Below are 16,170 nucleotides of genomic sequence, written 5' to 3'. Positions count from 1 at the left end.
GTGCTGTGTAACGAGGGGAAAAAGGCAATGTGTATATGTCTGATGTATGGAAATGTGATTTATACACACACTTGCAATTCATCCAAATTCAGAAAAATATAGCAATAGACATATTTGAATGTATGGATAATGTGACTGTAGGTAAAGCGAGCGTTTCCTGGATATCAGTCTCTCTTATGAAGATGTCTGGTGGTTTCACTTATTGAGTTATCTCCCTTATTCAAGTCCGAATATGTTCATAATAATAAAAATAGTATCAAGTGGTTTAACAAAAAAACTTGTGTGGAAACATTTACTTTTTTTCTTGTAGAGGGTGCTAATGGAGATGGAATGGCAGTTGTTTCGTCACTCCGATCATTTGACCGAGAACAGCAGAAGGAGTACTTGATTCCCATTGTTATAAAGGATGCTGGTAATCCTGCAATGTCTGGCACTAGCACACTCACTGTAGTCATTGGTGATGTCAATGACAACAAAATGCAACCTGGTTCAAAGGAAATATTTGTCTACAATTACATGGTATGAGAATTATAATAATATGCTTGGCATCACAAATTACTAAACATGTTCAGTTTCCTAAAACATTTTCACACTACTTTTACACTTGTACATTTTTAATTATATATAAAATAATGGTTACCAATGTTCTCTGTGGGTCGTGTATTTACAAAAGAAAATATTCAAAAGCTATGATTTTTTTTTTTTTTTGTGTAAGATGGAGTTCATTGACAAATTTTTGAAGCAAGATATTCTGAATTAGCGGGCTAAAAATAAATGTAACTGTTTGTTGTTTGTTAAAATTACTTCATGTTTTTGTATTAATTGTTTACATATTTCATTCTTATCTTTTAAATTAGGGGCAGGCTCCGGACACAGAAATTGGACGTGTTTATGTTTATGATCTGGATGATTGGGATTTGCCAGACAAGAAGTTTTACTGGGAAGGAATAGATCATCCCAGATTTAAACTGAATGAAGATTCAGGCATGATAATCATGAGACATGGCACACAGGATGGCAGGTAATTCTAAAAGTTTCAAAATGTCAATAATGAAATTCATTTTAAGAGATGGGTTATGAAGACCACAGAATTTCTGGAATCTTTCAAGGATGGCATTTTGTGGAATAGAGGTAATTCTTTAAAGAAGGGTTAGAGGTCAATGTCCTGTAAACCTGAAGGTCGTTAGAAACAGACTTTAAGAAAATAATTTGATCATTCAGCTGAAGATATTTCTGAAAAATCACAGAAAACCTAAATCTGTCAAACTGAAATGTGTCTATTGTTGTAGTGCATGAAGCACTAGTAACCTCTCTTCATCTCCTCCTCAAACACACTCTTCAAATTAGAATCAAATACTTCTGATTCGTTCACAAATTTGAAACAGTTGCAGTAGATATTGTCATTTTTGTGGTTGATACTTTGCCCATCTAGTACAAATTTGTGCCCTATAATATGATGTGACTGGAAAAGGTAGAAAGGCTATTGACAATATTTTGATACTGCATCTACATCTAAGTTTATACACTGCAAACCACATAAAGTGAATTGCAGAGGGTACATCCCATTGTACCATTTCTAAGGTTATTTTTGTGTTTCGTTCTCATATGGAGTGCAAGAAGAATGGTTGGCTGGATGCCTCTGTGCTCACCATAATTAGTCTAATATTGTCTTCATGATCCCTGTGGAGCTTTTAGCGCATTCCTAGGTTTGTCACATAAAGTTGGTTCCAGAAACTTTCTTAGTAGGCTTTCAGAAGATAATTTGCATCCTTCTTCAAGCATGCACCAGTTCATTTCTTTCAGAATCACTATGACACTCTCCCATGGGTCAGACAAATCTATTACCAGTCATGCTGCCCTTTTTTGTATACATTTAATATCCTCTATTAGTCCTGTTTGGTATGGTTCTTACATACTTGAGGAATATTCAAATATTCAAGGATGGGTTGTATGAGTGTTTTGTATGCTATTTGGTTTATAGGCTGATTCCCTTTTATTATACCAATGGAATGCAGTCTGCCACCTGCTGTACTTATGACTGAACTTATGTGATAATTCTATTTAATATCCCTATAAATTGTTACACCCAAATTTTTTTATGAGTTGACTGATTCAAACTGTGACTCATTGATATTGCGGTCATAAGATGATGCTGTATTTTCATTTTGTGAAGGGCAAAATTTTATATTTCTGAACATTTAAGGCATATTGCCAATCTTTGCACCACTTTGAAATCTCATCAAGACTTGACTGAGTATTTATGCACCTTTACGCAAACAGTGCTTTGTTATAGGTAACTGCAGCATCTACAAAAAATTTGTCTGCTAGGTCATTAATATGCCTAACTGAACTTAACAACCTCATTTTCATCTTACAGATATTCTGGGATTTTCACTGAAGTGACTACACCTTGATGTATTTGCAATTGCATTTTTGATCAATTATTGATTAAATCAAATCCAGTTATCCCACAAACATTCATTGTTGTAGCACTTCATTCTGTATTATGATGAAAGTTCTTGTCACTTGTTTGATAGAGTGTGATTTGACGACACTAGTATTATATCTTGTAGGGCTGGTCAAGGTATAAGCTCCCTTTAAATAAGTAAAGGAGCAGTGAAGCAAAGGTACTGGTAATGAATTAAAGAAACTCTGGAAAACCACGTTAAGGATAACTGCATCTGAATCTGACTTGGGCTTCTCATGAAACTTACAATAGAGAGAGATGTGATAGAGAACAATAACAAAGTGACAAGGAGATGTGCAAGAATTAGGACAAAAGAAGGAAACAGAGATGGAGAACACAGGCTGTCCAAGAATCTGACAGAATCCACTTGCTGTTTTGGCCTATAACTAAGAGGCTTCTTCTCACATAATATCCAACTCAGCTTTTTCACTGAGGTGACAAACAGTCCTGGGTAGCAATATGCTCATATAAAGGTGGTGATAGCATCCTGTACACAAGGTATAAAAGGGCAGTGCATTGGCAGATCTGTTTTTTCTACTCAGATATTTCATGTGAAAAGATTTCTCACATGTTTACGGCCACCCAATGGAATGAACAGACTTCGAATGAGGAGCGGTGGTTAGAACTAGATGCCTGGAACATTCCATTTCAGAAATCATTAGGGAATTCAGTATTCCAAGATCGACAGTGTCAAGAGTGTGCCGAAAATACCAAATTTCAGGCATTGCCTCTCACCATGGACAACACAGTGGCCAACTGCCTTCAATTAGTGACAGAGAGCACCAGTGTTTGCGTAGAGTTGTCAGTGCTAACAGAATAGTGACAATGCATGAAATAACCATTGAAGTCATTGTGGGATGTATGACAAACATACCTATGAGGACAGTGCAACGAAATTTGGCGGTAATGGGCTACAGCAGCAGATGACCAATGCATGTGCCTTTGCTAACAGCATTACCTCATCTACAGCAACTTTCCTGGTCTCATGACCATTATGGTTGGATCCTAGGTGAGTGGAAAACCATGGCCTGGTCAGTAAAAACCAGATTCCAGTTGACAAGAGTTGATGATAGGGTTCATTTGTGATGTAGACGTTACGAAGCCATGGAACCAAGTTGTCAACAAGGCAAGCTGGTGGTCGCTCCATAATGGCGTGCGGTGCGTTTACATGGAACGGTCTAACTGAACTGATCATTAAATGAAAAAGATTACTTTCAGATTCGTGGAGACTATTTAATCCATTGATGGACTTTTTTTATGGATGATAGTGCATCTTGTCACCAGGCCATAATTTTTAATGTCTGGTTTGAAGAATATTGGAGACAGTTTGAGTAAGTGATCTGGCCACCTAGAGCATCTGACATGAATCCCTTCAAACATTTATGGGAGATAACCGAGAGGTCAGTTAATGCAGAAACACCTGAACCAGCAACACTTTCACAATTATGGATGGCTGTAGAGGTAGCATGGCTCAGTATCTGGGCAGGGGACTTCCAATGACTTATTGAGTCCATGTCATGTCAAGTTTTTGTTCTATTCTGAGCAAAAGGAGGTCCATCATGATATTAGGAGGTATCCCATGACTTTTATAACTCAGTGTATTGCTTAATGTCACATATAAGCTATTCATTAAATATGGTATTATTATATCTTTCTAGGTATAATTTGAGGTTCAAGGTGTATGACCGTAAACACACTCAGACTGATGTACAAGCAAACGTAACAGTCATTGTCAGAGAGATTCCTCATGATGCTGTTATTAACTCTGGCTCTATAAGAATAGCTGGTATTACAGATGAAGATTTCATTAGAGTGTGGAACTACAGGGTATGTAGACTGGCTGTGATTTATTTTTTTATTTGACATATATTTTTATACCAACTTCAACACACTATCTTTGTTCTTGTAGACACAAAGTCTTCAGAGGAGCAAAGCTGATCGATTCAGAGACAAACTAGCCGAATTGCTCGATACAGAAAGGGAGAATGTTGATGTTTTTAGTGTACAGTTACGAAAAAAGCATCCACCTGTCACAGATATTAGATTTGCAGCCCATGGCTCCCCATACTACAAACCTGTGAGACTGAATGGACTTGTGCTTATGCACAGAGAGGAGGTAGGCTATACATAACTTTTTTTTTTTTTTTTTTTTTTTTTTTGAGAGTTCTTATGGTGAAAAATGCATTTTTGTTTGGTTTCTTGATTTATGGCTTATTTTTTCTGTTGCAGATTGAAAAAGATGTTGGTATAAATATAACTATGGTAGGAATTGATGAGTGCCTTTATGAAAATGTGATGTGTGAAGGAAGTTGTACAAATATACTAGACATTAGTAATTTACCATACATGGTTAATGCGAACAAGACTGCACTGGTAGGAGTGCGTGTTGATGTCATAGCAGAATGTACTTGTGGTGCACGTAATTTCAGTAAAGGAGAGAGCTGTAGATTGAGTCCATGTTATAATGGAGGACGTTGTATGGAGGGCAGATTTGGACTGAGGTATGTGTACTGAGTTAATGTGTTCCTTTAAATTGTATTTCCTGAATCTGAAGATCTTCTAACATTGTTCATTTCCCATTATTGTGTTATTTCCCACCATAATTTCAGATGTTTCTTCTTTTTTAAGGTTTTTTATATCAAACAACTCTAAGTCTGGTTTTAATGAAACACTATGTTAGTTGGCATGAAAAAAGAGAGTGTTGTTAGCTATTACCTCTTTTCCTGTCTCTAAACACCTTAGTAACCACTAGTTTTTAAAAAAAGAAACCTTATTTTTTACATTTTAATTGGTCAATCACGTTCTTCCAGGTGGCTAAGCGGAGGACAATACAGCAAATGTCCTTCGAATTAAAGACATAGCTCAAATTAAATATTAAGTATATATCTATTTAAATCTTAAATAACTATTGAGACAGGAAAAAAACTAATTAATTCATTCTGAATCTTTTACAGTTGCTCATGTCCAACTGGTTATAGTGGTCCAAGGTGTCAGCAGACAGGTCGTAGTTTCAGAGGAAATGGATGGGCATGGTATCCTCCTCTGGAAATGTGTGATAGTTCTCATCTCAGCCTTGAGTTTATAACTAAAAAGAAAGATGGAATGCTGCTTTATAATGGACCTATTGTGCCTCCAGAGTCTAATGAAATTATTGTGTCAGGTATGTGCAGCATGAAACAGAAAGCTGTAAGTTTTGGTAGGCAAAGTAGTGTAATGGACAGAAAGCTAGTTAGATAGAAATTGTGTCATTATTATTATTATTATTATTAATAGATTATAAATTTCACTACACACTTTCATTTAGAACAATACATTGATGTAAATCAAGTAGTACTGAATTGGTTATTGTTTGTACGTTTCAGATTTTATTTCCTTAGAGCTTGAAAGTGGAATGCCTAAGCTTTTAATTGATTTTGGGTCAGGCACTCTGGAACTACGTGTGAAAACAAAAAAGAGTTTAGATGATGGAGAATGGCACAGAGTTGATATATTTTGGGATACTGAGGTAAAATCTGATGTGTCTGTAGTTGTTTTATTAAGTTAATCATATTTAGTAATCTGTAAAATAAGGAGGAGGAAACTACTCGCCTATAACAGACTAATGTGTCCTGCATACACATATGTAAAATAAGACAGCATTCACAGCAGCTTTTGAGCTTACTAGCAAAAGTACCCAGATTCGCACCCAAACACACACACCCATGGCCAAAGGATTGATTAGTCTTGCCTTACCCGCGTGTGTATGTGTGTGTGTGTTTGGGTTTCTGTGTTATTGTGTGTGTGAATGTGTGTACTTTTGCTGGGAAAATAGCAAAAGCTCTGGAGCTACTATGAATACTGTTTTCTGTTGCATGTATTTGTACACTACACATCAGTCCACTAATTTTTGTTCCATGTTACAGTATTTTGATAAATGTAGACTCCAGTTTAATTTGTAACCCAAGAAATGTATTTGCTGGAAATATAATGAAACATTTTTTCTTTAATGCAGAGTGTTCGCATGGTAATAGATTACTGCAAATCTGCTGATGTAGTTGAACTGGAAGATGGAACTCCACCAGATTTTGATGATTCAAGCTGTCAGGCACATGGTACCATTCCACCATTTAACGAATACCTGAATGTGAATGCGCCATTGCAACTTGGGGGTTGGTTTGTGGAAGCTATTAACCCAGAATTGTACCACTGGCATGCAGCACCATCCGGAAAAGGTTTTGATGGTTGTATTAAAAATGTCTTCCACAACAGCAAGGTAAGGTGCTATGTCAAATTTTAAAGTTCTTTGGTGTGGTTTTAATTAATATGGTGAAATTCATTAGAAATTAATAACCAATACGTAATGTACAGCTCCTAAATTTCTTTTCTGTCACTTCTCATACCAAATGATACATCTGTACTTGCAGCTTACAGCCTAATAGTAACTAACAAAATGAATTTTGATAAATATACTTAAATGAGGATGAGAACTGTATTTGCTGTTGTTATTTTGCTTTCAATGTGTGTATGTATTTGTGCCTTCTATGTATCACATCTACTGAAAACTTAAGTACAGTCACATCTCTAATTAAAAATTTGGATTTTTTTAATATGCATATATGTGTATGTATATAAAGATTTCAAAATATAGTCTATTCTGGTTTCTCTCTGTTAATTCTACTTGATGTTAACTAGTACAGCACTGCAATTTGACACACCAGCTCCACAAAACCCATCATCTTTAAGTTTTTATGATCATCATTTTCTTGCAAATTAAGAAAAGACTATTTGTTTCATCATCACTCCATTTACTGATATGCAGGGCTTCTTTATATGATCTGTGGAAAGAGCTGCACTGTTTCTATAATTCTCATTATCTTGTGTGATGATATTTTGTGTGTGAGCAAGATAGAATCAGCAGTAAATCTTGTCCATTATTTTGACAAGTATTTTTCTCCACATTATAAGTGTATATTGAGATATCTTAGCAGATCAGAGTTTTTCTTGTTTTTGCTTGCTTTTTTAATCCCTTTATCCTGTTCTTTCTTTGCAGCTTTATGACCTTGCTCATCCTGGCCATCATCGCAACAGTGTAGCTGGTTGCCCTCAGACAGAGGAAATATGCAACACACAGGACTCTACCATTCGCTGTTGGGAACATGGTACTTGTGTAGGTAGTTTCTCAGAGGGGCGTTGCGAGTGCAAACCTGGATGGACAGGTCCCAGCTGTACTTTGCCTACTGTGCCCACTATGTTCAAGACACAGAGCTATGTCAAGTATGCTTTGTCCTTTGAGCCCGATCGCTTCTCTACTCAGATGCAGCTTAGGTTTCGCACAAGAGAGCAACATGGTGAACTATTCCGTGTCAGTGACCAGCACAATCGGGAATATGGAATTCTTGAGGTAAGTGCTTTCCACTGTTCTGTCCGTTGTTACAGGAACTCAACGGCTGCCATACCTTAACATTTGTTGCTTTAGTTTTCTCCATTCTAATATGACACTCAGTTTTGTTCTGCATTCCCATGTCTCTACTTCCAAAATACATCATTTCCTTCAGTCTTGATCTCACATCATATCTTTCCATTGTCTTTATTTGCATCTGAATATGTATTTCCCAATATGTACTACAGTTTTATTTCTGAATTCTCTGCCCTTTACTTCTACATTATTATGATATCAAATCTATCTATCAATTGAATTTCATTCATTGACTTCTGAAACTACTTTATTAATTGTGACATGTTCTGAGATCTCAGTATTCAGAAATAAGTGCTTGTAGTATAGTACAAGCTGACATTTAATATCAGTCTGGCCACTTCCAGCCAAAATTGTGAATTGTGAGGCATAAAATTGTAGTTACAAATGTCTACATCTACATGACTAATCTTGAATTGACACTAAGTGCTTGGCAGAATGTTCATGGAACCACTTTTACACTATTTCACAGTGGTTTTGCACAAGAACAGCACATGAGAAAAATGAACACTTAAATCCTTCCATGCAAGCTCTGATTTCTGTTATTTTCTTATGATGGTCATTTCTCTCTACATAGGTGGGAGCCAAAATAACATTTTCACAATTGGAAGAGAAAGTTGGTGATTGAAATTTCATGAAAGAATTTTGCCACAAAGAGAAATGCCCTTGTTTTAATGACTGTCACACCAACTTGTGTATCATGTACTTGACACTCTCTTCTCTATTTCACGATAATGCAAAATGAACTTTCCTTCATTGAGCTATTTGGATGTACTCCATGAGTCCTGTGGGATAAGGATCCTGTGTGGTGTAGCAATGCTGCAGGAGAGGATGCACATCATAAGGAGATTCATGAGTAGATTTGCTGCATCTTCCAAATGTTCCACCAGTAAAATGCAATCTTTGGTTCACATTCCCTGCAAAAATTTTTTGTGCGGTAGTTTCAATGTAAATTGTTTGTAATTGTAATCCTTAGGTATTTGGTTGAATTGACAACCTTTAAATTTGTTTATTGTGTGACCAAAATTTAACAGTGTTTTTAGTATTTGTATGTAGGACATTACACTTTTTATTGTTCAGGGTCAATTGTCACTTTTCATAGAATACAGATTTCGTGTCTAACTCTTTTTGCAGTTCATTTTGTTACAGTAAGTAGCAATCTGTCTTTTCTTACATTGTTGATATTCCTACCTGGAGTTTCCATTGTTTGATAAACAAATTAGTACTATCTCAAAAAAATTGGATGATGTGTTCAGGAGAAAGAGCTTCATGGATTGAGCTAATCAGTAATGCATTGGTCCATATCTGGCCCTTATGCAAGCATTTATTCAGCTTGGCATTGACTGAAAGTTGTTGGATGTCCTCCTGAGGGATATTGTGCCAAATTCTGTCCAATTGGCACATTATATCATCAAAATCCTGAGCTAGTTGGAGGGTCCTGCCCATAATGCTCCAAGAATTCTCAATTGGGGAGAGATCTGGCGAGCTTGCTGGCCAAGGTTGGGTTTGGCAAGCAGTAGAAACTCACTGTGTGCAGGAAGGCGTTATCTTGCTGAAATGTAAGTCCAGGATCTCTCGGCTTGAAGGGCATAGAATATCATCAATGTACTGCTGTGCTGTAAGGGTTCTATGGATGACAACCAAAGGGTCCTGCTATGAAAAAATGGCACTCCAGGCCTTGACTCCTGGTTGTCAGGCTGTATGGTGGGTGGAAGTTAGGTTGATGTGCCACCACTATCAGGAGCATCTCCAGGCATGTCTTGAACTTGGAACCTTATCGACTGGAGTAGAATTGTCTTTAGTGATGAGTCTCGTATTGAAATGAGCTCTATGACCAGTGCAGATGTGTTTGTACATGCTATGGGCAGTGATGGGATATCAGCCTAAGTGCCGCCCACCATATGGCCTGACAGCAAGGAGTGATAGTCTGGTGTGCCATTTCCACAGCACCATTACAGCACAGCGAGACATAAGTGATGTTCTACGCCTTGTTTTGTTGCCCTTCATGGCACACCATCCTGGCCTTAAATTTAAGCAAGGTAATGCCCGCCTGCACGCAGTGAGCATTTCTACTGGTTGTCTTCATGCTTGCCAAACCCCTATCTTTCCCAACAAGGTCGCTGGATCTCTCCTCAGTTAGAATTATTGGGGCATTATGGGCAGGATCCCCCAACTAGCTTGCTAGTTTGACAATCTGACATACCATTTGGACAGAATTTGGCCCGATATCCTCTATGAATCAGTGCCAAGCCAAATAACTGGTTGCATAAGGGCCAGAGGTGGACCAATGTGTTGTTGAAATACTCAGTTTGTGAAGCTTTTCCTCTTGAATAACTCATCCAGTTTTTCTGAAATTGTAATCATTTGTTGTCTGTACAAATACATCTCATCTACTGATTTCCATCCCATTTTGATGATTTTTTGATGGTGTTCTTTTTTTACTGGGAAAAGCAGAGGATCTGTAACACTTCCTTAGGAAATGTCAAATGTCGCTCAGTGTCTTCCTGTCAACTACTATAAACTGTCATATTTCTGACAGGAAATCACAAATCCACTCACAAAGTTCAGACAATACTCATAGGAATGCAATTTGGTTAGAAACCACCTGTGAGGAATTATGTCAAAAGGCTTCTGGATATCTACAAATATGGAATCAACTTGAGATCCCCTTTCAGTGGCAGTCATTACTTCACGTGAATAAAGAGCTAGTTTTGTTTCATAGGAATAACTTTTTCTGAATCTATGCTGGCTATCTGTCAGGGGATCATAAGTTTCATGTAATTACTGTTTCTGCAACTGGAAAAACTGGCACAGTGTTGGCAGCTTGATAAATGAGTCTTAAGCCATCACATTCAGATTCACTTCATTGGAAAGATGAAAATGAGAAAACTTGACAGAGAGAATGAAGAACTTCTGAACATAACTGATCAGAAGAAAGGAAAGTAACTATAGACTTCTATAATTACAGTTCCATCATTACTCTGTTATAGTGAGTCTTGGTACATATCTAGTAAGCCTCAGATGAGCTACAATCATTAATGACTTATGCTAGCTTTCTCTGTTCACGTCTCTGCCCTGTATTGTATTTTTCCTTTATCTTCATGTCTATTACAGTTAATAACATAATTTTGAAATGAAAGTGCAACATTTGAAACTAAATGCAAAAGTAAATAATTCAGCCCTGCAGTGGGTAGATATTCAATACTCAAGTAGAAACAAACCAGTGCTGGCAGTCACACAGATAGAACAAATTTAAGATATGTACATTACAATTTGAACAACAAACCTTTCTTGCTCATTCCATTTGACCTACTCAACATAATTAAGTTACTGATCTAATACTTGTGTTTAGTGTTATATGATATGTATCATTAATTGTTCATGGGTTTTCAAGATCTGATAACTATTTGAAACATATATACTTTCAGATTAAAGATAGCAGATTACATTTCCGCTATAATCTTAATAGTCTTCGTACTGAGGAGAAAGATCTCTGGTTAAGTGCAGTTGCAGTGGATGATGGACAATGGCATACAGCTAAGGTATTTCTGAGCACTGTTTGTTCAACTTTTATTTGTGGATATAATGGTAAAAATTGTGTACGGTTGCCAAACAGCTATTAATCTGCTTTTGTCACGTCAGGTTTCACGACATGGTTCAGCTGCAACTTTGGAACTCGATGGTGGCGAAGGCCGTAGATACAACGAAACCTTCACCTTTGAGGGACACCAGCTTTTACTGGTAGATAAGCAGGAAGGTGTTTACGCTGGAGGAAAAGCAGAATATACAGGAGTTCGAACATTTGAAGTTTATGCTGATTACCAGAAAGGTAACTTCCACTTCATCTTCTATTCTCAAACAACGTTATCGAAAGAAACTCTGAAAGCTTTGTGTTGCTGTTTTCTGTAATGTAATGTTGTTGTCCTTATAGTTTATTCAGTTTTATGAATATAATTTTGTAATGATGGTTTTTACCTTTGATCTGTCAGTTACCTATGTTTCTGAAACCATGTACAGTTCAGTGCTTCAAGTGTATAAATAACCACATTTACTTCAATTTCCTGCCTGTAGGAACTATAAACAATAGGAATATATGTGTAGATCTTGTACATCTTCATCCATACTTGCAAAGCACTATGAAGTGCATGACAGGGAGTACTTCTCATTAGAGTTTCTTCCCATTTCATTCCCATATATAGCTTGGGGGAAGTTCCCACTTGTGTTTGCCATCTGAGTTATTGGCTGTTTTAGCAAACGACCCATGGACTGTTGACCGCAATATACTTTTTATCTGTTGTAGCAATATGGTGAAGGGCATTTAAATTTTAGTTCTGGACCTCCGTTTCTCTATGGTGTATTTTACAGACCTTCCTTCACATCCCTGTTTTTAGCTGTTTTCTCTTACATTGATTGGGATTGACATGCGGTCATTTTTTAACTCCTCTCTGTCTTCGTGTCCTACAGTTTTGACATGGGTGCATATGACCCTAGTTGTTTTTGCACCCTAAAACAAAACAAACAAACTGTGGAATGCCTCTGTATGTGTGGCAATTGGTGCAATCTTGTCTTTGCAGGTCCTATGGTGAAAACACACAGGTGACTGTAGTATATTCCTAGAGACTTCACTTAATAGTTCTTGAAACTTTGTAAGTAGACTTCCACAGCATAGTTGGCATCAGATGTATAACAACATATTGCATTCTTTCTCAGATAATGCCCAAATGAATGACATGGTGGACAGAGAGTTTGTTTCATTCCTGGAGAAACTGTTGAATGTAAACAGTCCTTTCACAATGGGCAACATGTATAACAACAAGAGTTAATACAAGAAAATTTTCAAATTTTGATGAGAAATCTTATTCACATTGCTGAAAACAGAGTGTAAATTTTTGCAGTGTCTGCTTCTCTACAAGCAAAGATTCTGCATATAGTTAATGTTGCAGAAGTATTTGTTACTAAATAATATAATCTGAAACTCGGCAAAATACATATTTTAGTATATCAAGACCTGTTGGAAAAATTGGTAAAGTCACACTTGAAATTGTGCAAAGATAGAAATTTTAAGAGCTGCATATTTTTTAGGCTGCCTGGATGACATCAGACTGGAAGGGAAGCATCTGCCTCTGCCTCCTGCAATGAACGGGACTCAATGGGGACAGGCAACAATGGCTAGAAACTTAGAGCGTAACTGCCCTTCTAATAAACCATGTGCTAATGTCATCTGTCCTGATCCATTTGAGTGTGTTGATCTGTGGAATGAATATGAATGCACGTAAGTATTTAATTCAGTTTCTTCTTCAATTTTTATTTAAATTTACTCAATTTATCATAGGACAATGAAACTTCAAACTTGACCCAAACTTCGCATGTTTCTACATTTTACTAGGTGTGATTGGAAAGTTTTAATAATGGGCTTGTAATTGTACAATGGTGGTACTTACATGCTACTGTGATCCATCTCCTTCAAAATAGTCCCCTTCTGACTGAACACACTGACTCCAACAGTGTTTCCACTTTTGGAAACATTCCTGGAATTTTTTTTCCTGAAGTATGTTAAGGACGCTTTCTGTATTTGCCTGGATTACTTCAATCAAGTCAAATTGCTTTCCTTTTAGTGAAAATTTCAGTTTAGGAAACAGGTAGAAGTCCGCAGGGGCCAAAGTAGTGGAGTATTGAATTTTGAATTTGGTCAAAAATTCAACAATGGAGAAGTCATGATGAGCCGGAGCATTGTCATGGTGTAACACCCAACTCCTGTCTTTCCACAATACAGGCCTTTTCTTCCGTACCTTTTCACGCAAACGCTCAAGGACACATTTGTAGTAGTCCTGATTAATTGTCTGTCCTCCAGGTGTAAATTCAAGGTGCACATTACTGGTAGAATAAAAAAAAAATCACCATCATTGTCTACACCTTCGACCAACTTTGCCATGCTTTCTTTGGTCGTGGTGAACCTGGAGTCTTCCACTCCAAAGACTGCCCTTTGGTTTTAGGATCATATCCATTAACCCATGATTTATCACCTATAATTACCCTATTTATTAAATATGGGTCATTTTTAGTCTGATTAATCACTTCTTGCCACACTTCAAATTGGTACTGTCTCTGGTCACTTGATAACACTTTTGGAATGAATTTTGCAGACACTCAATGCATGTTCAGATCTTCAGTTAAAATTGACTGAACTGCATAGAAACTTAAATTAAGTTCATCAGCCATCTCTGTAATTATAAGTCTATGCTCAGAGCGCACTAAGTCGCAAACTTTCACAAAATTTCCATTAATTTTTGAGGTGGAAGGATGGCTGGAACGTCTTCATCTTCAAATGATTCGCGGCCATTTTTAAATCTGTTGAACCAGAAAAAACATTTGACTGGCTGATACAATTATCTCCAAAAGCTGTTTTTAATAGTTTGTAATTCTTGGAAGCTGATTTCTCAGTTTTAAAACAAAATTTCTCACAAACTTGTTGCTCCATTTTTACATCCATTTTCACGCAGACAGAATCTGGCAGTAAGCCCTAACAGACCCAAACTCAACCAGCTGCCACAACGAACTGAATAAAGGAAATGCAGTTTCCTGTCAGAGGGCGTTCAAGTACAAGGCAATGACTCACTCCCCACCTTCCATGTACCTTCGCACCAAACCAGTAAGCAGTAGCGGATCCATTCTTAAAACTTTCCAATCACACTTCGTATGACTTTGTAGATCACCAAATTAAACTTCATTTCTCCTTACATCCTCCTACTGTCCACTACCTTGATAAATGGTAAACGTGTGCTCAACTTGAAAATTGATTTAAATACTGCAGTACATTACTAGGTGTTGTCCTATCAGAGGTAGTGTTTCTTTGTCTTCCTCCAATCTGTAAACTGACTTATTCAGCGAATTGTAGGGATACCTATAGTTCAATGTAGACTTCAAACCTCTATGCAGTATGTGGTTTTTAACATAAACAAAGAAATGTCGGTTGTGGAAGGGGTTAGTGCCTATACATGGGAGGAAGAAAATCCTAGGATTTTGTAGGGATTAAACATTTGAACCCTTGTATTTACAATCTGACACTTATCCACAAAGTCACTTTCTGTCCTTAAGATACTCATATGAGGGGAAAAAAGTCTTTCAGCTGAAGCTTAATCTACTGTTAAGGTGTAGTGCTCCAGTTTATATGCAGAGGGATGATGAATAATCATACAACACAGATACAGTATAGAACACTTTTATTAATGCAAGGAGCATACACATCAGAAGCATCCAAACTCAATGAAGTCAAAAATGGACTAACAGTCAGAGAGTTCTGTGCATTTGTCAACACAGTGTTCCCGTTCTCACAGAGCTGGGGGAGGAATAATACCGCATATCGATCCACATAGTGCACCCAAGTGACCAAGCAGATTGGCGAATTTCATACCACCTCTAATGATGTCACTCAAAGCAAAAACACTGTCTGCAGTGGTGAAGTACAAAGTTGGTTGATGTGGTTGAATAGGAGGCAGCTTGAGATTTGTGATGTGGCCATCAGGTTGTCAAGGCAATGTTCATGGTGGAAGAGCAGCCAAATAGGCATTATCCATAAGAGGCATGATATGATGCACTGTAGGCAATGTGGAAGACAATGCAGCCAGCTGCACGAGGTCCGGAAATATCAGATTTATGCGTGGCATGGTCGCGCGTGAATCCAACTGGTTGGATTGCTGTGGCTCATGAGTAGCCTGCCTTGCAAGCAAAACTGGATCACATGCAAGACCTCATAGTGCATTGTCTGTTACACTGAATTGTCTAGCAGTGTTGTGCACTGTCATAGCATTGTCCAGAAGATTGTCACTGTCATTTTTTATCACACAAGATGCAAGCAGAGTGTTTTCCATAGCATCTGACATTGTGACACAAGAATTGTTGTCCAATGGTGTAAACTGCATGACACAATGAGGGCAGGACAGCAGCATTGTAGTTGCAAAATAGTTGGAAATGTTCAAGTTATATGCAAACACGGTGATCGGAATAATCAGTGTAGTGCTACAGTGTATGGACAGTGGTGATGATGAATACTCACGCAACACAGATACAATGTAGCATATTAACACAAGGATCATAAATGTCAGAAGCAATTGAACTCGACTAAGTCAGTCAGAGAGTTTTGTATGAGGTCAACAATGATGTTTGCCATACAGTGTTCCCACAAAGGCTTCAACAATCGGTACTTCAGTTTCTGAGATTAGCAGAAGAACTAATTTCATGATTAGGTGAGGGA

At 37.4% G+C, this 16,170-nt stretch overlaps 1 protein-coding gene across 1 annotated transcript in view; it reads left to right on the top strand.

Moving 5' to 3' along the window:
- LOC126483649 (neural-cadherin-like) overlaps positions 1–16,170 on the top strand; it is a 263,505-nt gene that overhangs the window by 220,367 nt on the left and 26,968 nt on the right. Inside the window, exons 11-22 of the mRNA XM_050106709.1 lie at positions 311–519; positions 858–1,021; positions 4,126–4,294; positions 4,377–4,583; positions 4,697–4,968; positions 5,422–5,627; positions 5,830–5,972; positions 6,459–6,719; positions 7,497–7,847; positions 11,348–11,461; positions 11,562–11,748; positions 13,002–13,191. Coding sequence (XP_049962666.1) covers positions 311–519; positions 858–1,021; positions 4,126–4,294; positions 4,377–4,583; positions 4,697–4,968; positions 5,422–5,627; positions 5,830–5,972; positions 6,459–6,719; positions 7,497–7,847; positions 11,348–11,461; positions 11,562–11,748; positions 13,002–13,191 — 2,473 coding nt within the window. The remainder of the gene's footprint in view (positions 1–310; positions 520–857; positions 1,022–4,125; positions 4,295–4,376; positions 4,584–4,696; positions 4,969–5,421; positions 5,628–5,829; positions 5,973–6,458; positions 6,720–7,496; positions 7,848–11,347; positions 11,462–11,561; positions 11,749–13,001; positions 13,192–16,170) is intronic.

This window comes from Schistocerca serialis, chromosome 6, assembly GCF_023864345.2.
Source record: "Schistocerca serialis cubense isolate TAMUIC-IGC-003099 chromosome 6, iqSchSeri2.2, whole genome shotgun sequence".
Taxonomy (NCBI): Eukaryota; Metazoa; Arthropoda; class Insecta; order Orthoptera; family Acrididae; genus Schistocerca; species Schistocerca serialis.
Note: the sequence above shows the minus strand (reverse complement) of the source record. Positions and strands in the feature narration are given on the sequence as shown.